The sequence below is a fragment of the Passer domesticus genome, chromosome 13 (genome assembly GCF_036417665.1).
Source record: "Passer domesticus isolate bPasDom1 chromosome 13, bPasDom1.hap1, whole genome shotgun sequence".
Lineage (NCBI taxonomy): Eukaryota > Metazoa > Chordata > Aves > Passeriformes > Passeridae > Passer > Passer domesticus.
In genome coordinates this window covers 1378060-1402393 of record NC_087486.1, presented here as the reverse complement: position 1 = coordinate 1402393, position 24334 = coordinate 1378060, and the positions used below count along the sequence as shown (strand labels likewise).

Genomic DNA, 24334 nt, shown 5'->3' with positions numbered 1-24334 from the left:
GCAAGAAAAGAGCATGAATTCTGCAGGCTTGAAGTTGGCTTCATTTGCTCCGTGTATTGATGGGGTTTTTTGACAGTTTGCATTCAAGGTTCCACCTGGAATGCAAATATTGGGCAATGTTTGACTTCAGATGAAACGTCTGCTTTTCTGTGTGAAGGGAGGGAAGGCAGACAGGGCTGGCCATGGCCCCTCCGACCTTGAACCTCCAGCCCAGAGACAAGAGCAGAGCACTCAACAGAAACCTGGGATTTTTAATAGCCACGTTGCCAAGGATCCTTCATCCTTCCCAGGTGTTAATGAATCCCACTCAGTTCAATGAATCCAGGTTTCATTCAATGAATCCCAGTGGTACCCCAGGGCACAAAGGGGCCAGAGATTTCCACGCTTCCCCACCTGCACAAAGTTCAGTTTCACTTCACCTCACATTATCACCTCGCATTATCAACCCTATACCTTCCATTTAAAAGGGATCAGTGCAAGGTAAAGGACCAGGAGCAGCCTTTCCCGTCACTCCCCACCCGGAATCCCCTCGGAAGTGCCCCGGGCCCAGGGGTGGAAGGGGCGCGGCTCTGCCCGGCCCTCCCTGCCCGGAGCGGGGCGGCGCTGCGGGCCCCGCCGCGGGCGGGCGGTCCCTCCGTCTGTCCGTCCGTCACTCTGTCTGTCCGTCACTCCGTCTGTCCGTCACTCTGTCTGTCCGGCACTCCGTCTGTCCGTAACTCTGTCCGTCGGTCGGTCCCAGCCGCCCCAGGTCCCCGGGGAGCCGCGGGCGGTGAGTACCGAGGGAAGGGGGCGGGGGACAGCGGGGCCCGGCTCGGACCCTCCTGGGCTGCTGCTCGCAGGAGGAGAGGAAAATGCCCATGGAAGCCATAAGGAAGCTGGGTACAGGCAGCGGGACCCCGGGGCTGAAAGTGGATGTGGCGTGAAGAGCCGAGCTGTGGCTCTCACTTCCCTTCCGCTCTGCCGGGACCCTCGGTGCTGCCCTGGCTTCCGAGCGCTCAGAAAACTGCGGGTTCGGGGCCGGGCTTCTTCTTGCAGGCTTCTATTAATTTTATTAATTTTTTTAAAATTAAAACACGACAACAATTGCATTATCAAGCGCAGTCCCGGTGCGTTTCCATTGGGATCGGACGGTCTCTGCCAGCCCTGTGGGTGCAGCCCAGCTGTGATGGGCAGTGTGCGATGCCCTGGGCTCAGCTGGCAGCTGCTGCCCGAGGAAATCCCTTTGGGCAGCTCTGCCTCAGCCCTGTGGATGCCTACCGAGGAAATCCCTTTGGGCAGCTCTGCCTCAGCCCTGTGGATGCTGCCCGAGGAAATCCCTTTGGGCAGCTCTGCCTCAGCCCATCCTCAGTGCCCAGCGCAGCTGCTCGGTGTTCCACCTTCCCCTGCTAGCAGAAGGGGTGGGAGAAGGGCCCTAACACAGGAATAACTTGCTGGAAGCCTTGGCAAACTCTCCCTGAGAAATCCGGGTGGGATGGAAGCTGCTGGAGGGATCTGCTCCGGGCAGGGCAGGGCAGCCAACACTCTCAGCTGCCCTTGGGAGGTGACACAACTGCCCTGGAATAGCTGGCTGCCAGCAGGGATTCCATGGGGTCTTCCCCAAAAATGCTGCTGCTGCTCAAGAAAAGTGAGATCCCATATTTAGAGTAGGAGCAGCTCCCATATTTCACAAAAGAGAGGTTTTATTGTCCAGCTTTGCAGGTTTTCCCACATGAGTGGATGGCTGCTGGTTACTGTGCCAAAAGCAATGCAGCTCTGTTTCCACATGTGTTCCTTAAACGTGGTTTTCATTATTCATGTTATTTCCAGTCCTTTGTTGAAGTAAATGTTTGTGGCTTGAATGTTTTGCTGGAGGATATGAAGGATTCTGTCCAATTCCAAGGTGCAGGCAGTGTTGTTCCAGTGCTTATCTTGGTGTTATCATGGTAATATTGAATTTCCTTGTTGCTCCACAACAGTAAAGACATTATTTGAAAAAGGTTGTTGTCCAACAAGAGAAAGGTCAAAGATTTAGTTGTCAGAATGATGTGATACACTTTCCTGTTGTATTCTTAGGGGGTGCATTTTCTAAGGGCCCAGCTCTGGTTCAGTTTGTGTGGAACTTGGATTTCTGATTCACCTTTACAGTTATCCAGAAATTGTTCATGTCTTTTAGATTATGGATTTATGCATTAGTTTTTAGTGCTCCTGTCTAGCAAGGGGTACATGAGGGTGGAGGGTGACCACATACAGTGAGAATTTAAATGTAGAAAAATAAGGAAAACTGAGATGGGTGTTGTAGAAAGAATACTTTTGAGTCAATTTCCACTCTGAAATGCTCACATCTGAAGTTTCACCTTGTAGTTGTTATTTCAGCAGGTGAGTGAGCTTCACAATCCAGTTTTCTCTTACTCTCAAGGTCACTCTGGTGTGCCACAGACGAATGAAGTCCAAGCCAGCCCTGGGCTGCAGGTAGTGCTCCCCAAAAACAGAAGCCAGGCAGATGCTGCCACATCATGGGATCAGAAAGAAGGGCCCAGATGGGCTCCAGAAATAGCCTGGAGGTCTGATGACTTCTAGAGACTGCAGGACCTCCCTGTATCTTCATTTTATGGCAGTCCGTTGATGACAGATACTGGAAATTTCCTCAGGTCTGTCTTGTAGTTTTTTTTATCTTAAGTGAAGTTTGTCACAACGAGACACTCCCTGAAAGGCCAAAAGGAGTGATAAAAGTGAATTCTGGGCTGTGTGTAAATAGCAGCTTTCAGAATAAAAACCACAGCAGCTCCTTTTTCATGTTATATGTACAGAACGTCCTTCAGTGTCCAAACCATGAACCAAAGGTGTTTTCTCAGGATTGGTTGTTTTTAACGTGTAAGAATAAAATCCAGTTTTATTAGACAAGCCAGGGCTAACGGTTACAAAATTGACACAGGGCAGCACTTTGAGGCAGAAGAAGGTGAAGTGAGTGTTGGAAATTGTATCATTTCCTACTGTCCTGACATGGCAAGGGGCAGGGACTGTGTGCTGAAAGGTCCTTTTCATGCCACGGAGAGAAAGCTGTCATGCAAGTCAGCACAAAGAGCCAGTATGTGCTCAGAGCTCTGGAGCCAAAAAGGTTTTTACTTAGAACATTTCCCTACTGTCTGGGCACGACTGAAACCCAGGCACCCCCTCCCATGCAAATGTTTTACAGCAGCACTAAACTGAGCTGTCTGGGGTTTATCTTGGCACATTTCAGGAAATTCCCAGGTTTGGGTGAGCTGCCTGCAAGTCCTGGAGGAGGGACAGAAGGAATCGAAAGAATTTTCATTACTGAAATCTTTACTAAAATCTCAGAAAACAAACTCATTGCTATACATAAAAAGTAGCCAGGCTTGATTTTTTTTTCCCTTCAGCTTTTGCAGCGTTGATTTGCTGAGCTTTGGGTGGGTGAGAAGCCTTTTGATTTGTAACTCTGTGCTGGTAAAACAAATAAAACTTCTTGAGCAAATACAGCTCCAAAACGTGCTTTTGCAAAGTAGAGCTGACACAGGCTTTTGTAATATTCCCTTGATTCTCACTGTGTATTTAGGGGGCTTGTGAGGGCTGTAAATCATCCCTGGGCACGATTTGCAGTCCTGTACAGGTGGGTGAGATTGGAAACCTGCAGGGTAGGGGTGGGGGTCTCCTCCAGGTGTGATCCCTGTATCATCTTGAGCATGTCCCTTCCTGCAGGGCAGGTTCTTCATGTAAAGATCCTGACTCTTCATGTGGCACTCATGCTCTGGGCTGGGGACAAGGTGGGCATTGAGCACAGCTTGGGCTGGGAGGGCTTTTCCAGCCTCCGTGATCCTGGGATATTGCAGCAGGGAGGGATACAGCCCCTGTCACACAGAAAATCCATCCCTGCTGGTTTGGGGTCTGCGTTTGGAACCCTCCTTTCAGTACCAGCTCAGGCACAGCCAGCAAAGAGTGGCAGGTTTGGTTATTTGGGAGGGTGCAGGAGCTCACCCACCAAAGAGACGCTCCCTGTCTGGGTCTGTGCTGAATGGAAACTCCTTTGGGGGTCCCAGCATGGAGCAGGAGATGAAACAGAAGCTCCTCCCTGCTATTTTCTGTGTGTTCACTTTAGGTATGTCTGCAGCTCCAGGAACAGGGACACCACGGTTGGATTATTGGGTGGAATTACTTTCTGATTGGTTCTAGAAGTCTCTGAGGAAGCCATTGTCAATATTAAGTTCTGTAGTTGGTTCTGCTCTTGTGGGTTCCTTCTGCTCAGGCTGTCCCAAGGCAGTAGGCACCACACAAAGTCAGTCACTCCTCTCATTTCTGCCTCCCATACCTTTGGGAAACTCACACTGCAGGGATGGTGGCAGGGAGTGTTTTAATCAGGAAATATTCCTGTACCAACAGGGCTGTCCAGCCCTGGCACAGCTGCCCAGGGAAGTGTGGAGTCCCCAACCCTGCAGGGATTTAAAAGACTCGTAGATGTGGCACTTGGGGACATGGGTTAGAGGAGGCCTTGGCACTGCTGGGAGCGGCTGGACTGGGTGAACTCAGGGATTTTCCAGCCTCAGTGACTCCACAGCTCTGTGATGCTGCAGCTGCTTGAGAAATGGTGATTAACTGGGCACATTCTGGGGCAGACTCAAGTGGCATCCTTAGCACTGCCAGTTCCAGTAGCAATTTATCAATTGGTACAATTAATTCAGGCCGATTGGACAATTAATTGGGCAATTAATTCAGCAGTGAGCGTTCATGGGCAGGAGTCTGGCTGGTGTTTGCACTGCACGGAGAGGGCATGAGCAGCACATCAAATCCACGTTGTCACTGGCACTCAGGGACTGCAGTGCCACAAGGGGAAGCCTGGCACTGACACTTCTCAGGGTTTCTTGCTGGGTCTCACCCCAGACCAGTGAGTTCCTGGCTGAAATGGCCTCCCTGTACTGGTGGTATTGGGGCTCAAGGAGTTTTCTGGAGAATTCTGGATGTTTTCTGCAGGTGGGAGAGCTGTCTAAGTGCTGGCAGTCACTTGGTGAGCTCAAGTTTCATTAGGGTTTGTCTCATCAAGAATTTGCTCTTTGCCAGTCAGGCAGTATGTTCCCAGGGTTAAATCATTGATATAATTACCCTGTTTTACTGTGGGCAGTTTGGTCTAGAGCACCAGTTCCAGCAGAATTGTCCCACCTCCCTATCATTATGCCCATTAATATGTTTTCCACTTCTGTGCATTATTTTGATCAGATGCAATTTCCTTGTAAAACCAGTTTTGCAAAAGTGTGAAGTGGGTTTTTTTGCAGCATGTCATTGGCTGTAAAAAAGCCACTTCTTAGGTAAAAAACCTTTACAGTATTTGGCAGGTGAAATCACTGCATTAAAAAAAGAAAACCAAAAAACCAACCAACAAGAGATGTAGACTGAGCTGTGCTTTGCTGGAAATGTCCCACTTGCAGTTAATTTCAGCAGCTGAGCTGGAGTGGCTGTGGCACTACAATAACCCCTCTGTCTGGCTGTGCAAGGTGGAACGGCTGCAGGCAGAGATTTTCTCAGGGAAGCTGCAGAAAGGCAGTGCTGCTGCATTCCTGTCCATTTCCCAGCCCTGCCAGCAGCAGGTGTATTCCACAGGATGTCAGCTTTCCTCCTGGGAAGGGTCATTCCTTGCTTCACAGGGATGCAGTGGGGTGGCTCCCTTGAGAAAATCTCATTTTCTTAATTCCCAAGCAAGCTGTGAGGTTCCCACTTTGCTTGGAAATTGCTTTCTCTCTGCTGAACTGAGAGTTTCAGCTCTTGCTTTTCATAAATGCTGTGTTCAAGTCTCACATTGTACATTCATTTTTGGTTTAATGGTCTTTCTTTGTGTTTTCAGTGAGTCCTGCTGATGGCAGCGACGGCAGAGACCAACCATATCCATGAAGTGATGGAAGGGCCAGAAGGAGATGATGCCAAGTGCAGTTTCCATCACACAATGTTCCTGGAACCCCAAGAGAAGAAGAGGAACATGAAGGCTCTGCTGGTTAAACGAGCAAAGGAAACTTGCAGCTGCACCCCGGCCAAAATGAAAGATTGTGTTTTGGGGTTCTTCCCCATCTTACAGTGGCTTCCCAAATACAAGCCCAGGGAGTACCTCCTGGGGGATGTAATGTCTGGTGTGATCGTGGGGGTCCTGCTGGTCCCACAGTCCATTGCCTACTCCCTCCTGGCAGGGCTGGAGCCCATTTATGGCCTTTACACCTCCTTTTTCTCCTGCATCATCTACTGCATCTTCGGCACCTCCCGCCACATCTCCGTCAGCATCTTCGGCGTGGTGTGCCTGATGCTGGGCCAGGTGGTGGACAGGGAGGTGGAGAGGGCTGGCTACCAGCTGGAGCCAGGCCTGGAGGGGCTGGGGAATGGCACCAGGAACGGGACAGAGCTGCTCTGTGACAGGGGCTGCTACGCCATGGCCGTGGCTGCCACCGTCACCTTCATCTCGGGGGTGTACCAGGTAAGGGCGGCTGGGGCTGCTCCACGCCTCTGCTGGCTTGGCTTTTGGGTTTTTTCTTTTTTAATGCAGTGGTTTTGCCTGCCAGGTCCTGTGAAGGTTTGTTACCTAAGAAGTGGCTTTTTTACAGCTGCAAAAAAAAAAAAAGCACTTCACACTTTGGCAGAACTGGTTTTACAAGGAAATTGCACCTGATCACAATAATGCACAGAGGTGGAACACATATTGATGGGCACAGTGATAGGGAGGGGGGACACTTCTGCTGGAGCTGCTGTTGGCCTTGTGTTAGAGATAGAAATGAGACTCGACATCTGATTTTTTATGCAGAATATTACATTTTTTATTATGGAGAGTTCATTTTTATATGGTATTGGAAGGTACTGTGAATATAATTGGTTAGTAATCTAGTGAAACTCGGTTCATTGGTTGGTAAGGGTTATTGTACATGTCTGTCAAACTTTTCTTGTTTTTTATCATTTACATATTTTCTTCTAGTATTCTAATATTCTTCTAATTTTCTTCTAATCTTCTTCTATACTAATATTCTAATGAGATATAATTTTTGTTTTGTAAGTACATCTCGGTTTTTTTCACAAGAATAGATTGTTACGCAAATTGATTTTCATTCTTAGAATTTGTTTTTCATGGAAACTCAACAGAATAACTGTTAATTCAGTTAAAATAGTAATAAGGCCTGATTTTACAAGGCCTTCCTTTTGTAAAGTTTTACCTGCACCTCTGCTCACCACCTTCCTCACTGTGGCCTGAAACTCTGTTTATTTTTTTGGCATTACACCCCATTTCATTGGGCCAAAACGTGGTGCATCAGCTCCTAATTCCAGTCCTTAATCATTTGCCTTTAACAAGGAAAAATTTGGACAGTAAAAGTATCTCCAGTTTCCTTTGTAAATGTGCTTTTAAAAATTTGCTGTTTGCCCATTTGAAGCCAAAACAATTCTATTGTATGGAAAGGATTCTACTGAGAGGATACAGTATATTTTATATTTATATATCTCTACTTATTTTGTACAACTCACTGCTTGCCTAAATTAAAGCAGGTATCCTTGTTTTTAGAGTCTTATACATTAACCAGAATGGGATTGTTTTTAGCAGCACTGCAGAGCTGTGGTATTTGAGTTTGTGGGTTCACATTCATTTGTTCTCATCTGTCCAGGGTTACAGCCAATCAAAATTTACAGGAGGGGAACAAAACATGTTTGTGACACTTTAAAAGGCAGGTTTTGGACACAACCTGGAACTTTTTGTACTGCAAGTTCTGTTGAGTTATTTCAGGAATATTCTGGGCCTCCCAGGCTATGCTGGATTTTGGGTTTCATCTTTCATCCCTGTGGGATGGGTGCAGTTTGTGAATTGCACTTAATAGTCTTTGCAAGTACAAATACAATAAGTTTCTTTATCTGAAGAAATCAGATTAGTTTATCTTCAGTCCCTCTGAATATTAGGCATATTCTCTACAGGCCAACACCCTCAAATTTATTTTTTTTCAACAAAAATCACATATTCTTTGTAGCAGAAACTTTACATGAAAAGAAAATCTTCTCACAGCAGTTAATACTAACTAGGTAAGCTAATTATTATTGCTGTTTTACACTTAGAACAACCTTGAATTAATTTTATCAAGGTTATAAGGGAGCCTTTGAAAGCTGTGAGCTGATTTAGCCAGTCCAGGTTGCAAACCTGCCTTATCTTCAGTAATTCTTTGAGATTCTCATGGAGTTCCCAGTTATCTCTGGTTTTATGATCTGCAGCAGAGGAGTTTGCAGTTCATAGACTTTCTGAGTCAGAGGCACCAAACTTTCTGCAGTGCAAAGGACACTTGTCACCCCCCAAGCTGTGGGTTTATTGCAGGCTCTGAACTCCAGTGCAAGGCAGACAAAGGCCACCAGGAAAGTTTTAGATCCTTGTGAAGTTCACAGAGTTTAGAGGAACTGCAAGACAAATGGCAAAAGCAGGCAGTATGTCAAATGTGGGGTTTGGTTTTTTCCCTAGATTTTCTTCTTTTCTTTTTTCCCCACCAGGGTAATTAGTAGAGCAAACAATAAACATTTGTTCAGCGGATGAAGACCCCCAAAAAAGCCTGGTTTGAATACTGGGGACTTTCCTCCCTGCTCAGACCATGCCTCATCCTCCAGGGCTGTGCACAATGTTGGGTTTTTTATCCAATTGACAAAATCTGTGGGATTTGTGTCCTGACATGTTGTCTGTGGTTGGTTCCTTCCAGGTGGCCATGGGTTTCTTCCAGGTGGGCTTTGTCTCCGTGTACCTCTCGGACTCTCTGCTGAGTGGGTTTGTCACGGGGGCCTCCATCACTGTCCTGACCTCACAAGTCAAGTACCTGCTGGGCCTGGACATTCCTCGGAGCGGCGGCGTGGGCTCCCTCATCACCACCTGGATAAACATCTTCAGGAACATCCACACCACCAACATCTGTGACCTCATCACCAGCTTCTTGTGCTTCCTGGTGCTCATCCCGGCCAAAGAGCTCAACGAGCGCTTCAAATCCAAGCTCAAGGCTCCGGTTCCAGTGGAGCTCTTCGTGGTTGTGGCAGCCACTCTGGCGTCTCACTTTGGGAAGCTGAGAGAGACTTATGGCTCCAGCATTTCTGGCCACATCCCCACTGGGTTTCTGCCCCCGCGCCCTCCAGTCTGGAGCCTGATCCCCAGCGTGGCGTTGGATGCCATCCCCATTGCCATCATTGGCTTTGCCATCACCGTGTCCCTGTCGGAGATGTTTGCCAAGAAGCACGGCTACTCCGTGAGGGCCAACCAGGAGATGTACGCCATTGGCTTCTGCAACATCATTCCCTCCTTCTTCCACTGCTTCACCACCAGCGCAGCCCTCGCCAAGACCCTGGTCAAGGAGTCCACGGGCTGCAGGACCCAGATGTCCGGCATGGTGACCAGTCTGGTGATCCTCTTGGTCCTCCTGGTGATCGCCCCTCTGTTCTACTCCCTGCAGAAGTGCGTCCTCGCCGTCATAACCATCGTCAACCTCCGCGGGGCCCTGCGCAAGTTCAGGGACCTGCCCAAAATGTGGCACCTGAGCAGGGTGGACACGGTCATCTGGGGGGTCACCATGGCGGCCACGGCGCTCGTCAGCACCGAGATCGGGCTCCTGGTGGGGGTCTGCTTCTCCATGCTCTGCGTCATCTTCCGCACGCAGCGCCCCGAGGCGCCGCTGCTGGGCTGGGTGGCCGAGTCGGAGACCTACGAGTCCCTGTCTGCCTACAAGAACCTGCAAACCAAGCCCGGGGTTGTGGTGTTCCGCTTCGAGGCCCCCATCTACTACATCAACAAGGAGTGCTTCAAGTCCACCCTCTACAAGCAAACCGGGGTCAACCCCGTGTGGGTGAAGGCGGCCAAGAAGAAAGCAGAGAAGAGGAAGCTGAAGGAGAAGGAGGCGGGGTGTGGGGACAAGCAGGGCAGCGTCCCCGTGGATTTGGGGTCGGAACCTGTGGGGTTTCACAGCATCGTGATCGACTGCTGCGCCGTGCAGTTCCTGGACACGGCCGGCATCCGCACGCTCAAGGAGGTCTGCAAGGACTACGGGGACATCGACGTCCACGTGCTGCTGGCCCAGTGCAACCCTTCTGTCAGGAGCTCCCTGCTCCGAGGGGAGTTCTTCAAGGAGGGGGAGGACCACCTGCTCTTCCACAGCGTGCACCAGGCCGTGGACTTTGCCCTGGGCACGCAGCGGCACGGTGCTCTGAAGAACTAGCTTGGAAAGAGGGAGAAGGGAACAAGGCTGGGCCAACAAGTCTGTGTGTCTGTGAAATCAGTGTGTGTGTGCTCTGGTAGCAGGGCAGGGTGGTGCCAACCCTGCAGGCTCCGGATTTACCTGCCTGGGGTGGTGATTCCATGGGAGGTGCCAAATGAAGGCGGTTCTTAACTTGATTGTGGCCAGTCTGCAGATCTTAAATTTCCGTGGCGTTGTTCATCTCATGTCTCCTCTCTGGAGCTTTCTGTGTCTCAGTTCCACTCTGAAGTTGTGATCAAGCCTTTTTTGCCACCCTGTCCTTGTGGATGGGGTGGGATTTTGGAGTAGTCTGGACATCCTGTGCAGCTGAAGAATGAGGCAACTTGTTTCTCATCCCTCATTCTGGCATTGCCTTCCATCACCACACCCTGGTGTTTGCCCAGGAAAGGCTGCCAGGGACTGTTTGCTCTGCTCTTTACTGGCCACTGCTTGAATTTACAACCTCCCCGAATTCCAGATAGAGAAATCAAATCTAAACATGCAGGAAGATATCTTAATGAATATCTTCTAAGCAGGCACCTCTGACCTGCAGAGGTTTTGGCACTGCCTCCTGGCTCAGCCAGGCCACAAGGACAAGGTTATCTCATTTCTCCACAGGCCTTCACCTGCCTGTGCCCATGGAAATGCTGCCTCTCCACCTTGATTTTAATGATTTTTTTTTTTTTTCACAGATGACTCTTTAGAAGTCTGATTCATTCCTATGGTCAGTCAATTGTTTTCCTAATATTTAGGAGCTCTTTAGAACTGTGAGCATTAGATATGGAAAATATCTAGCTCTTTAATTTTAGCCAAAAAAGTCCCTTCTAGGCAGTTTTTTATGCCAGGTAGAGAGAATCACAGGCACCAAAGTGAAAAGGGACAAAGAGATGATCCAACATCTGCCCAAATGTGTCCATGTCACACAGACTTTGTGCATGAATGCAGGATTTATTGGCCATAAACCCTTTGCTCTGTCCTGGACTTTATGCAATGGGAGTGCACAGACCATTGGAAAAGGAGCCAGGAAAATTCTTTCCTGGACTTTTTTTTTTAACCAGGTCAGTATAAATAGAGCTTTTACTTTGATTTGAAATTCTGTGGAAGTGAAGAGTGCCTGTTCTTCATGCTAAAATACAAAGATGGGATTTTTTTCTGCTTTCCTCATAGCAGTAGAATACAATTGTGAAGGCAGAATTGAGAGATTAACAGTTTTTTCCTGAATGCCAGCTATGCACAGCACACATCCCTGGAAGAGGGTGCTTTCCTCCCAGAGGAGTTTACAGTCTGAATTTCAGGTGCTTCACAGCTTTTAAAAGGGAAGGGTGCTGGGAATAGACAATATTCTCATCCTTAATAATTCAAAAATAATGAGTCAGAAGTAAAAAAAAAAAGTGTAAAATCCAGTATGAATTGTGAAATGTTTACTAAATAGAAAGAGATTTTGAGTTTAAACTGTTTTGTTGTTTGCTTTTTTTTTGGTTTTTTTTTTCTAAGCAAGGACCAGTAACTGTTCTCCTCTTTCTGTGAAAGCTGAATGTCATGGATCACTTCACCCTGGGAGCCTCAGAGAAGGATGAGGCAGCAGGAAGATGAGTCCTTTCTGTGTTAACTGAATTTACTGCCTTTTTGGGGACCCAGAGCAGCTCAGAAGTGCTGGGGGAGGTGAGGGGTGGCTGCAGCACAGCTTGGAAAGGGAGAACCTCACTCATACCCACCCATTGCACCTCCTAGAGCTGGCACTGGTGAGGAAAAGCCTCCCTGGGAAAAGTCTGCAGTGTTCAAACCCCGCAGATGTTCTGCCTCAGCCCCGAGGCTTCTTTGTGCAGGAGATGAATCCCAAATTCTGCTGAATTTTTCCTTTGCTGCCTTAACCTCCTGCAGGAACATTTTCATTCTGGGCCGAGGATGCTTTGTGCAGGGTGGGGAGTTGTGACCACGGAGTTGGCATTGCCAGGAGGATTGGGCTGAGCTGTGGAAGGGCAGTGGGCAGGGTTACATTTTTGGGCAGTATTTCAGTTTTTAACCAAACCTGCTTTGTGTGCAGAGCCCCTGGGAGGGCAGGTTTGCCCAACCACAGTGCCATGGCCTGGGGGAGTCCCTTTGCAGCTCAGTTTGTTCACATGGTCAGAAAGAATCTCTGGAACTTTGAGCAACAGCCTCCATGCAGCTTTTTAATGCTGATTTTAACTCCTCTTTTGCCAGAGGGCAGAGCAGCGCTGAAAGTGCTGACCATAAAGGACAGCACGTGGTGGTTGCAGGTGTTTTATTTGTTATTTATTTGCAAGTGTTCCTCCCTTCCTGCAGCTGCTTGTTCTCTCCCCTGAGGCGTGGGCAGGACACAGGGAGGGGAGGAAGGAGCTGCTGCCCAGGACACTTCAGGGCAGGGGGGGCACAGTGGGGCAGAAGGCAAATACAAACTGCTCTGGCTGATTCTTTCCCCTTCCCCTCTCTCCCATGTTCTGTCCATGCTGCCCAGGTGGAGATTTTTTCACCTGTGACCATGTTTGTGTAACCAAATTCCAAATGGGAGTAAATAAATAACCTTTCTTTAGTACAAGATGGGTTTGCAAATCCATTCCTGCCTGTGCCAGGAAGGGAAGAACAGCAATGTTCACTCCAAGAAGGACCCACTTCCTGCAGCTAGTGGGATGTGTATTTGTGGCTCCTGGGTATTTATTGACATAAAAGCATAATAAAAGAGCCATAAAATTATTTGTCAGATAATTAAATTAGATTATATCTAAAAGATGTGCTGGACATTACCTGGAGCAGGCTGCATTTGTCCTCAGTGCTGTTTGTGCAGCCTCCAAATTCCATTTCCAGCAAAACACAAGAAACTATTAAAATGCAACAGCAAAAGCAGCCAGGCAACCAAACAAAATACTTCTAATGTTCTTATTTAAAATTAATAAGTATCTATTAATGCAGGCTGCCCTGGCTAAATGGGAACTGAAATTAATGCCATTTGCCAGAGTTCAGTGCAATTGGGAGTTCTTGGGAATTAACTAGAGATTAAAGCTTATTATGGCTGGAATTTCTTACAACAGTGGGTTTCAGCCCTGTTCCTCTTAGGCCTGGAATTGTATTTTAGCAGTGACATGAATCTGATTTGAGCCTACTGGTGAGCAGCACGTTTTTTGTTTATGGACCTTTAAAGTAATCCAATTTTATCTTTAGGAATTGGGGATCACTGATTGGAAACTTTTCCTCTGAAGCATTTGTTTTATAAAGGAATCCATATATTTATGTGTTTGTGTTTTGCTGCTGTGTGATGGATGCAGCAGCTGGGTATCTCCAATAATGCTTTTGTGATATTCCTGGCCTGGCCTGGAAAGGGCTCTCCTGCTTTCTGCTGCTTTAAATGAACAGTGGTGGGCGTGTGCCAGGTTTTTAAGGGGAAATCTGCCATGCTCACTGCTTCCTGTGCTTCCCCCATCCCCTGGATTTGTGGATTTGGGAAGAGGGTCCCTCAGAACGATTGGGTTTGGGTTTTTCCATGAGTCTGGAGCAGGGATGTTCCTCCCAGGTGCAGCCCCCAGAACCCAGGCCAGACTGGAAGCTGGTACAAATCAGTTCAGCTCTATTCCCAAATGTCCCAATCAGCAATTATCAGTCTGAGTGAAGAATTAAGAGATCATTAGCACGTTCATTAATGCCAACAACAGAGCATTATGGATATGAACTCTCCGTCTCAGCTGTACTGGAAATCTCTTTAGCACTCTCCTGCTGAATGCCAGGCTCTGTTTTTCCCTCCAAGTGTTTCATTGTCTGAGTGTCCTGACACCAAAACCGTTCTCAGGGAAAGGGAAAACACAATTCTTCTCACTTGCTGTGCCTGTGTTGTGCCACAGTGGAATGCAGTATGGAGATTGTTTACCCAAGGTGAGGATGTTTTGTTTCCTTGGCACTGTGTGTGTGTTGGGCTGTCACGAGAGAATCAGAGATGGTGCAGCTCTGTGCAGCTGAGAGCAAGAGTGAGTGCATGGCAGATTGAGTTTAGATTAAATGTCTGTAGATAGCATAATAAAGTCATTAATTAACCTTCTGATAGTTGGAGTCAGATGCATCATTCTCTCTCCCTCACCAATGTTGGAGTTGTGTTTGATTTACAATACAGCACCCTCCTGTGCCCTGTGCCAGGCAGCAGCACCTCCTGTGCCCTGTGCCAGGCACCAGCACCTCCTGTGCCAGGCACCAGCACCTCCTGTGCCAGGCACCAGCACCTCCTGTGCCAGGCAGCAGCACCTCCTGTGCCCTGTGCCAGGCAGCAGCACCTCCTGTGCCAGGCACCAGCACCTCCTGTGCCAGGCAGCAGCACCTCCTGTGCCCTGTGCCAGGCAGCAGCACCTCCTGTGCCAGGCACCAGCACCTCCTGTGCCAGGCAGCAGCACCTCCTGTGCCCTGTGCCAGGGAGCAGCACCTCCTGTGCCAGGCACCAGCACCTCCTGTGCCAGGCACCAGCACCTCCTGTGCCAGGCAGCAGCACCTCCTGTGCCCTGTGCCAGGCAGCAGCACCTCCTGTGGGCCAGGCTGAGTTCCTGAGCTGTGGAAATGGCCACGCTTGGTGCTGCTAGTGCTTTACAGCAGGTGTAGTTACAGCACCTGCTGTTGCTCACTCAGCCTTGCAGGATTGCTGCCGTGTGTTTCTGGAGATAAATCAGGAACAGGGTGCCAGGGAGGTTTAGGTTGGATTTTGGGAAAGGTTCTTCCCCCACAGGGTGCTGGGCACTGCCCAGGCTCCCCAGGGATGGGCACAGCCAGAGCTCCAGGAGGGTTTGGAAAACCCTCCAGGGATGCCCAGGGTGGGATTTTGGGGCTGGATTTGGTGGTCCTTGTGGGTCCCTCCCCTTTGATTCTGTGATTCTGTCCCACCTTCTGTGGCTTGCTCAGGTCATGGCCAGGACGAGCCAGAAAAAGCTGTGAGCAGCTGTGAGGGCAGTTCTGGGCAGTTCTGTGACTTTGTGTCTGCAAAGGTGTCCTTGAGTCGTGGAGAAGGCTTTCCTGGCTCAGCCTTTACCTGAGGATGCCTTTCACCTCAGGGCACCTCTGTGCACAGGCTGCAGCTCTCGTGCAGCTGCCAGCAGAGCAGGAGGAGCGCTGCGTTGTGGGAATGCCTGCAGGAGCTTTCTCCTGAAAAGCAGAGAGCAGCAATGCCTCCAGCCAGCCCAGTCTGGCTCCCAGCTGAGGTGACCAGGCTCAGCCAGCAGCACACTGACCTGGGCAGCTTTGGGCTCTGCCTGACCTGGCATTAACTCTTCCTTGCCATCCCTGCTCCTGTGGGACCCCCAGCCCCATCTGCTGCCTCTGGGGGTGCTTGGGAGAGGTGTGCCAGGGCTCCAGCCTGCCCAGAGCTCCCACAAACCTCTGAGACCTTTGGAACAGCTGCTGCAGCTCCTCCTCGTGAAGAGGCTTCATCACCCCTTGTCCCAAAGCTGCCACCACCCCTGTGACAGCATCCCAGTGTTTGAGTGGTGTGTGAAATCTGGTGGAGGATCCAGTCCTGTCACAAGGTAGGAGATTACATTAGGCATTGGGAGAAAATTCTTCGCTGGGTGGGAAGATCATCTCATTCCAAACACCTTCCCAGGTGCTCCGAGCCCTGTCCAGCCTGGCCTTGGACACTTCCAGGGATGGGGCAGCTGCTCTGGGCACCCTGTGCCAGGCCCTCGCCCCCTAAGGGTGCCAAAGAGCCTGGCTGGGTGCCAGTGCAGCAGGAAACAGAAATGTATCTCCAGGTTTTTACTGCCTGGGCTCAGCTGAATCTGTTTGCAGAGCCTTTGCAGCCTTGCAGAGATGAGCTGGACAATCTGGAAAAGGGCACTGGGAATGTGCCATGCAGGGAACAACACAGGGACAGCAACAAGGGGCAGCAAAAGGAATATTTTTCCCTCCTTGTTGTGTAGAATGCTCCCCAAAGCCTCTATATCTGATATGCTTGGCTCTTTTTCCGTCTTCCAGGAGTGAAAATGCTCTTTATTGCTGTTTATTGTTGTTCTCCTGGTCCCTCAGCCCCCCAGGAGCAGGGGCACTTTTGGCCTCTCACTATTTGTGTTATCTTTGCCCTGCTGGGGCCCCTGAACATGAAACTGCCCTGCCAGGGAGCAGGGGATGTTTCCTGGGATGTGTTATCTCCTGCAGAAATGTAAATAATCCCTTTCCAGGAAACAGCTGCAGAGGTTCTGTTCAGCTTTTTTGTCCTCGGGTGCTTCTGTTGTGTTTTGCCATCTCAGCAGTGGCACCACTTCTGGGCTTGTCTCCTTTTCCTTGTTTTTCCCTTAAAAAAGATGATGTAAATGCATTTCAAGAGAAGCTGAACCAGCAGCCATCCAAAAATGCTGACCCCCCCCCATCTGAAGGTAAGGAAAAGCATCTCTGTTAACCTGGCACCTTCACCTGGCACCTTCACCTGGCACCTTCACCTGGCACCTTTACCTGGCACCTTTACCTGGCTCACTTCCTTTTTTGTTTTAAATAAAAATTGTGATCTAAGCCATGGGGAGCAGTGGGAGCAGCCATGTCCTAAGCCAGACTCGTCCATGACCTGAGAGGCTTCCAGAAGCCAAATAATGTATTTATTGGCTTAAATAATATACAATATTGTATTGATTGTATGCACAATATTGTATTGATTGTATACATAAATAATGTATTTACACAAATGTATTTACAAACCTTAAAGCAAACCAAGCCCCTTTGTGCAGAGCACTTAAATCTGTTCCCAGGAAAACTGGAGGTGCCAGCTTGTCCTGTAAAACAGAAGGGATGCACTGACACAGCAGCACAAACTTCAGTTTGCTGCATTTGCCTGTTGCACAGTGCCTGGATGGCCATCCCAGAGGCAGGAAATTCCATGGATTTTGCTCACTTTGGGCTAGAAAACAGCAAATTCCCCTCCTGCATTTCCTCGTGCCTGGAGCTTGTTGGCCCTGCTCTGTTTCTCTCCTGGCTGCAGCGTGGCAGAGATGGATGTTTCACTGCTCACACACCGTGCCAGGAATAAAAACTTTGGATTTCATGCTCTGGGAAGCAGGGGGGGTGTGTCAGTGCAGGCAGGGTCCTGTCTCCACCTGCATTGTCCAAAACCTTCTGTGCACCCAGCCTTGGCCAGGATGGAGCTGAGCGTGGAGTGAGTTTATAGTGGCAATAAAGAGCAAGGCCTGAAGATGCTTTTGGAAACAAACTGTTTCAGCTGGGCTGACCTTGCGTGGGGAGCATGCCTCAAGGTCACCTGGACTTCCCTGGTGGGTTTATTTTTCCTTTTTTTTTTTTTTGGTGATGCTTTTCCCACAGCGAACGTGAAGCTTTTGTATTTCTGCCCTTGCCTCACCTCACGCAGAAAAAGGAATTCCAGAGATGTGCACAGTGCCAGCGAGGGTGTTCCACAGCCCCTCTGCTGGGATGGAGGACGTGGAGTGGCCTCTCCTCAGTGCCCACAGCTGGGATTGCCACAGAGAAGCAGCGGGGACAAGGAGCTTGGGAACTGCGAAAAGTGTGGAATATCTTAAATTATAGAATATATTGAAATAGGTGTTTATTGTTGGAGTATATAAAAGCAACTGGGAATTTGAACACAAGAAAGGGGAGGAAAAAGTTCCAAGGAAGGCTTGGAGGCAGAAATCTTGGGGAGGGGGAAGAGCCGGGCTCTGTCAGGGCTCCCCAAGCTCTGTCAGGACATAAAGGAAATCTCAACAAATAAAAGAGCTCCAGAATTTAGAAATGAAGATGGAATTGGGAAGGAAAAGCAGCAGCAGGTTGGAGGCTGAAGGTAACCTAAATCCTGCCATGGGTGGAAAAAATGCTTCACCCAATTTTGTGGTGAACAGGGCAGAGATCCAGAGCTGGATCTTCCTAAATAAGATCAAACCCAAGATGGATTGTGCTCTGCTGTGTTTCATCCCAGGGAACAATCAGACTTAAAAGTCCAGCCTGGCCAGCTCTTCAATGGCTGACTCATCACTTCTTCACTGAATTTCAAGATGAAGGATTCATGGAGAAAATGGAAATTTGGGTCATTTTCTGGGGAAGAAGATGGAAAAAAGAAAATGAGCGAGTAGAGACCACGTCATCCAGGCCAAGGCACAAACTGAGCTGTAGGTAGGAACAATTACAAAGTGCCTGAAAGGAAAGACAGAGTCTGTTACTGAGAGCAGGGGAAGGGACAGGGGAACTCTCAGTGTTGCACCTGAAAATACATGAGCTGTGGAGGAATGGCAGAGAAAAAAAAAGAGTTTATATAAATAGATAAAAAGATTGAGCAGCTGCCTCCCTACCATGTGCTCTCATTTTCTCCTGCTGCCAGAGAACACGGATGTTCCTTATTTATTTACTCCTAATTACTGAGATCCAGACTTCCCCTGATGAGATAAATGCAGCTCAGGATGCTGGTTTTCCCCTTCTCTTCCCTCAGGGTGTCTCCCCAGCATCTGCATCCAAACCCTGAGGAACTGCAGCTCTCCATCCCCAGCCCAGCCCCCTCTCCAAGGTGCCTGTGTGGCAGGAATTCATCCAGCTGCACAGGGCATGGCACATCCAGCAAAATCTGGACTGGGTCAGTGGGAAAGAGGTGGAAAAGAAGGGGGCAGAGCAGGGGGAGTGTGTGCTCAGAGGTCTGGTGGAGGTTGCTGGCACAGCTGACAAGGGCAGAGCAGTTCCAGCTGGTATTTATGAGGCTGCTCTTTCCATTCAGGGATGATGGACAATCCTTTTTTCCTGGCTGCTGCTGCAATTGTTCACCTTTACCTACCAAATAATACCACCCTGCTCTTTTCCCAGTTGTGTTTCTGCACAGCAAAGCCCCTTGGTATGTGTGCCAAAAAGCTCTGCAAAATGTGGATTGTGCAGATCGGACACATCCAAAGTTCTGCTGTCTCCCAGAAATAACCTGAGTCACCACAGCTCTGCTCTCTGCTTCACAGAGCCTCTGTGGAGGAAAAACTACCAGGAAAGGAAAGTCATTCTGGAGCAGCTTTGTTCTTGGTTTTGGGCACAAAAGCTTGTCCAGAATAGCTGAAAACCTGAGCAGAGGAGCCCAGAGGGACTGAGCTCGCCCAGTTCAGAGCGAGGCAGAGCAGGGAGGTTTCTTTCCATCACTGCCCTTGTTTAGCAAACACTTCTCCAGATCCAAGCAATCCCCTTATCTGGCAGGAGCACTTCTCTAAGCCCCCTCAATCATTCCTGGTGTCCAGAACAAGTTGTCAGCCAAAATACTCTCTGAGGATGGTGTTTGTTTTCCAAACACAGCTCTGCTCGGTGGCAGAGCCTGGACAGAAATAAAAGAGACATGGCTTGGCTCAGGAGCTCAGATCCCAAGGGAGGTGGCACCTGGGCCAGGTTTTCCTCTGCCCAGGGGTGCTGCCAGGTGGAGACAGCTCTGTGCCCAGGGAGCAGCTCCAGGTGCTGAGGAAAGCCCCAGTGTGCAGCCAGAGGTAAGACTTGGTGATGTGTGCAGGGCAGGAAAATGGGATTTCTCCTCATCCCAGTTCAGTTCCAAACCACGGCCACGCTGGGTCTCCCCTCAGGAGGGTTTTTCTTTCTGTCTGTCGTTCAGTTGTCACAAAAAGGTGTTTTGGTGCAGCTGCATTTTGACTGACAGACTTGGGAGGTGTCTCTGTTACTTAAAAAGCAGGGTGGTTTCATTCTGCACATGGGAGCCCCTGTTTGATGCAAGCCACTAATGCAATTAAAATTAAGTAATGTTGAAGGAAACATTAATTTGCAAATTTTCTCCCTTACCCACATCTTGATTCCTAAAGTATCCCTTGGAATATCTTAACATTTCCCAAAGAAGTTTTTGCCTAAGTAGCAGTGTCTTGATGGCAGAAGGAGTTTAAGTGAAATTGAGTGAAATTTCACTGAAACTCAGTGAAGTTTCTGTTTCAAAACAAGAGGGATGGGGAAGGAGCATGGTGGGGGCCCTGTAGCTGTGCCCCTGATTTGGGGGATGTGGTTAATCAGCTCCAGAAGTGACAACAAACGAATCAATGCTTTTGTTTGATTTGGCTGAGATAATTTAGCTTTATTTATTTATTTGCTTGATTGTTTGTTTATTTATTTATTTATTTACTTACCTGCCCATGGCACGAGCCCTGGAGCTCAGCAGAGCCCCTGTGCTCGTGCCTGCAGCCCCTCACCCCCCTGCTCTCCCACCTCAGCTCCCCTGTGCCCATGGAGGACACGTCCAGCCAGGAGCCAGCAGCCAGCAAAGCCCCCCTGGGCTCCCTCCGGCGCCACGAGGCTCCTGCCACCTTCATCAGCCTGGAGGAGCAGGATCCCGGAGGCTGCAGCAGCAGGGAGCTGATGGTGGAGCAGGCCAGGGCTGCCTGCAGGTGCAGCCTGGGCAGGGCGCTGCGCCGGCTGCTGCCCGTGCTGGTGTGGCTGCCCCAGTACAGCCCCCGCTCCCAGCTGCTGGGGGACGTGGTCTCGGGGCTCCTGGTGGGCGTGGTGGCCATCCCCCAGTCCATCTCCTACTCCCTGCTGGCCAACCAGGACCCCATCTACGGCATCTACACCAACTTCTTCTGCAACATCATCTACGCGGCCACGGCCACGTCGCGCCACGCCAGCGTGGGCTCCTTCGGGGTGCTGTGCCTCATGGTGGGCCAGTCGGTGACACGCCACCTGCAGCTGGCAGGCTACGGGGACAGCGGTGCTGCCCTCGGGGACAACTCCAGCTCCCCCAGGAACGGGACGGAGCCCTGTGACCGCAGCTGCTACGCCATCACCGTGGCCCTGTCGCTGAGCTTTCTGGTGGGCCTCTACCAGGTACAAACGTTCGCTCTGGTGATGTTTCCTCCTAGGAATGTCTCTGGTTTGAGATCTCTAAGTGTTGGGTCAGATTTAAGAGTCCTGAGGAACGTTTCTAGACCGTGACATGCTTGAATTTGTGAATGCAGTGATTTTAAAAGTGCAAACAGCTGAACGGGGGCTGTTTTCCTCCATGGGACAACCAGGTCCTTGGATGTGTCTGAGACATCCTCAGGATCAGAGGAGAAGGGAAGGATCTGGGAACCACCTTCCCACCACCTCAGTCCTGCAGCTGGGCTGCTCAGAGCAGGTTTGGGGCAGACAAGGGCCACCCTCAAGGACCCTGGCAGTGTCCCCACTGCCTAGGCTGAGCTGTCACAGCAATTCCAGCCTTTTCCACTGGGACAGCTAAAATTCAGGGCATCCCAAGTGAGTCACACCCAGAGCTGCTCTGGTGGGGCTGCTCGTGAGGAGGCAGCAGCGGGGATCTTGCGGGATTTTCTGTGTGGCATCCCCAGCCACAGGGGAGTGTTACAGGTGGGTCTCTCTAGTTTTCCATACTCCAGATTAAGTCCTGAGGACAAATTCCTCCCATGGAATGCTCAGCATGTCCCCAGACAGAGTGGCCAGAGCTGCTAAAGAGGCAGCAAAGTGACATAAGTTGCCAGCCACCCCTTCCAGCCTTTCTCACCCATGCTAAAGCTGTGGCTGCTTTGCTTTTCAGATCCTGCTGGGGGTTTTACAGATGGGCTTCGTGGCTGTCTACCTGTCAGAGCCCCTGCTGGGTGGCTTCGTGACAGGCTCCAGCCTCACCATCATCACCTCCCAGATGAAGTATCTGCTGGGCCTGAAAATCCCCCGTCACGAGGGCGTGGGCTCCTTCATCCTCACCTGGGTGGACCTCTTCAGGCACATCCACAACACCAACATCTGCGACCTGCTCACCAGCCTGGTGGCTTTGGCCGTCATAGTGCCCGTCAAGGAGCTCAACGAGCGCTACAAGGGGAGGATGAAGGCCCCGTTCCCCATCGAGCTGCTGGTGGTCGTCGTCGCCACCCTCATCTCCCACTACTTTGACTTCCAGCAGCGCTACAAGGCCGCTGTGTGCGGGGTCATCCCCACGGGCTTCAGGAAGCCCACCGTCCCAGACTTCAGCCTCTTCCCCAGCCTGGCACTGGATGCTCTGCCCATCGCTGTCATCGGCTTTGCCATGACCGTGTCCCTGGCAGAAATCTTTGGCAAAAAGCACGGCTACGCCGTCAGCGCCAACCAGGAGATGATCGCCATCGGCCTGTGCAACCTCATCCCCTCCTTCTTCTACTGCTTTGCCAGCTCTGCTGCCCTGACCAAGACTCTGCTGAAGGAGTCCACAGGGAGCCAGACCCAGGTGTCCGGGCTGGTCACCTCGCTGGTGCTGCTGCTGGTGCTGCTGTGGATCTCCCCGCTCTTCTACTCGCTGCAGACCTCCATCCTCGGCGTGGTCACCATCGTCAACCTGCGCGGCGGCCTCAGGAAGTTCCGCGACGCCCGCAGGATGTGGCAGCTCAGCAAGCTGGACACGGTGGTGTGGTGGACAACCATGCTGTGCTCCACGCTGGTCACCACGGAGATCGGGCTGCTGGTGGGCGTTTGCTTCGCCCTGCTCTGCATCATCTTCCGCACGCAGCGGCCGCGCGCCACGCTGCTGGGCAAGGTCAGCGGCAGGGAGGTCTACGAGGACCAGGCCGCCTACAAGCAGCTCAGCAGCATCGCCAACGTCAAAATCTTCCGCTTCGAGTGCTCCCTCTACTACGCCAACAAGGATTACTTCAAGGCCGTGCTGTACCAGAAAACGGGGGTCAACCCCGTGCTGCTGGCTGCCAGCCGCCCCCGCCCGCGGGCACAGCCCGGCCCGGAGCCGGGCAGCAGCAGGAGCTGCTGGCCCACCAGCTGTGGCTGCCTCAAACAGGCTGGCAGCAGGGCCGAGAGGCCTCCAGGAGATGCCCGTCCGCCCTCCACAGACATGCACACCCTGATCCTGGACTGCGGGGCCATGCAGTTCATAGACACCGTGGGGCTCTCGGTGCTCAAGGAGACACAGCACGACTACAAGGAGGTGGGCGTCCAGGTGCTCCTGGCCAACTGCAACCCCTCCATCCGCCAGCGGCTGCGGGAGGGAGGCTGGGCTGGCCGGCCGGGGGGCGCTGGGGGCCAGCTGGCCTTCCACAGCATCCACGATGCCGTGCAGTTTGCTGAGCGCTGGCACCGGGGGGACAGCAAGGACACTCAGGCTGCTCTCCCGGAGCCCGAAGAACAGACCTTCCAGGTGGCTCTGTAGCCCTGGGTGCCAGGAGAGGGGAGCACGGGCGGTGTTTGTGCCCTCGGAGCGAGCAGGAGGGGCTGGGATGCTCTGCCAGAGGGGCAGAGGTGGGGAGGGCTTGGGGGGCTGAACTCGGGATGGGGCAGAGGTGGGAAGAGTTTGGGGAGAGATGAGCTCGGGATGGACAGAGTGGGAAAGGTTTGGGGGGGCTGAGCTCAGGATGGGACAGAGGTGGGAAAGGTTTTTTGGGGATGAGCTCGGGATGGGGCAGAGGTGGGAAAGGTTTGGGGGGGCTGAGCTTGGGATAGGACAGAGGTAGGAAGTGTTTTCTGGGGAGGCTGAGCTTGGAAGATTCTCGGGGTGGAGCAGAGGTGGGAAGGGTTTTTTGGGGCTGAGCTGGGGATGGGGCAGAGGTGGGAAGAGTTTGGGGAGAGAGGAGCTCGGGATGGAGCAGAGGTGGCAAGGGATTGGGGGGGCTGAGCTCGGGATGGGACAGAGGTGGGAAAGGTTTGGGGGGGCTGAGATTGGAAGATTCTCGGGATGGAGCAGAGGTGGGAAGGGTTTTTTGGGGCTGAGCTGGGGACGGACAGAGGTGGGAAAGGTTTGGGGGGCCGGGGGGGCCGGAGCTGCGCCTGCCCCGCGTGGCCGCTGGAGGGCGCCAGTGAGCCGCAAGCGGGGCCGGGAAATCGGGAAGGGACCCCAAAAACTCCTGCGCTCATCCCAGCCCCTCCCTGCCGGGACAGGCACCCCAAAAACTCCTGCGCCCATCCCAGCCCCTCCCTGCTGTGACAGGCACCCCAAAAACTCCTGCGCCCATCCCAGCCCACCCCTGCCGGGACAGGCACCCCAAAAACTCCTGCGCCCATCCCAGCCCCTCCCTGCTGTGACAGGCACCCCAAAAACTCCTGCGCTCATCCCAGCCCCTCCCTGCTGTGACAGGCACCCCAAAAACTCCTGCGCTCATCCCAGCCCCTCCCTGCCGGGACAGGCACCCCAAAAACTCCTGCGCCCATCCCAGCCCCTCCCTGCCGGGACAGGCACCCCAAAAACTCCTGCGCTCATCCCAGCCCCTCCCTGCCGGGACAGGCACCCCAAA

General features: G+C 51.3%; 2 protein-coding genes across 2 annotated transcripts; both read left to right on the top strand.

Annotated features, from left to right (window-relative positions):
- The first annotated feature begins 433 nt into the window (after positions 1-433).
- SLC26A2 (solute carrier family 26 member 2) lies at positions 434-14244 on the top strand. The gene is made up of 3 exons (XM_064388151.1): positions 434-769; positions 5825-6442; positions 8682-14244. The coding sequence occupies exons 2-3, from the start codon at positions 5837-5839 to the stop codon at positions 10176-10178; spliced, it is 2103 nt and encodes a 700-aa protein (XP_064244221.1). The 5' UTR covers positions 434-769; positions 5825-5836; the 3' UTR covers positions 10179-14244.
- A 6188-nt stretch (positions 14245-20432) lies between these two features.
- On the top strand, positions 20433-23839 carry LOC135280038 (sulfate transporter-like; the record flags this gene model as incomplete). The annotated part of the gene is made up of 2 exons (XM_064387747.1): positions 20433-20957; positions 21664-23839. Coding segments are annotated over 2 exons (2118 nt in total), but the record flags the coding sequence as incomplete, so codon positions are not given.
- Positions 23840-24334: the final 495 nt, after the last annotated feature.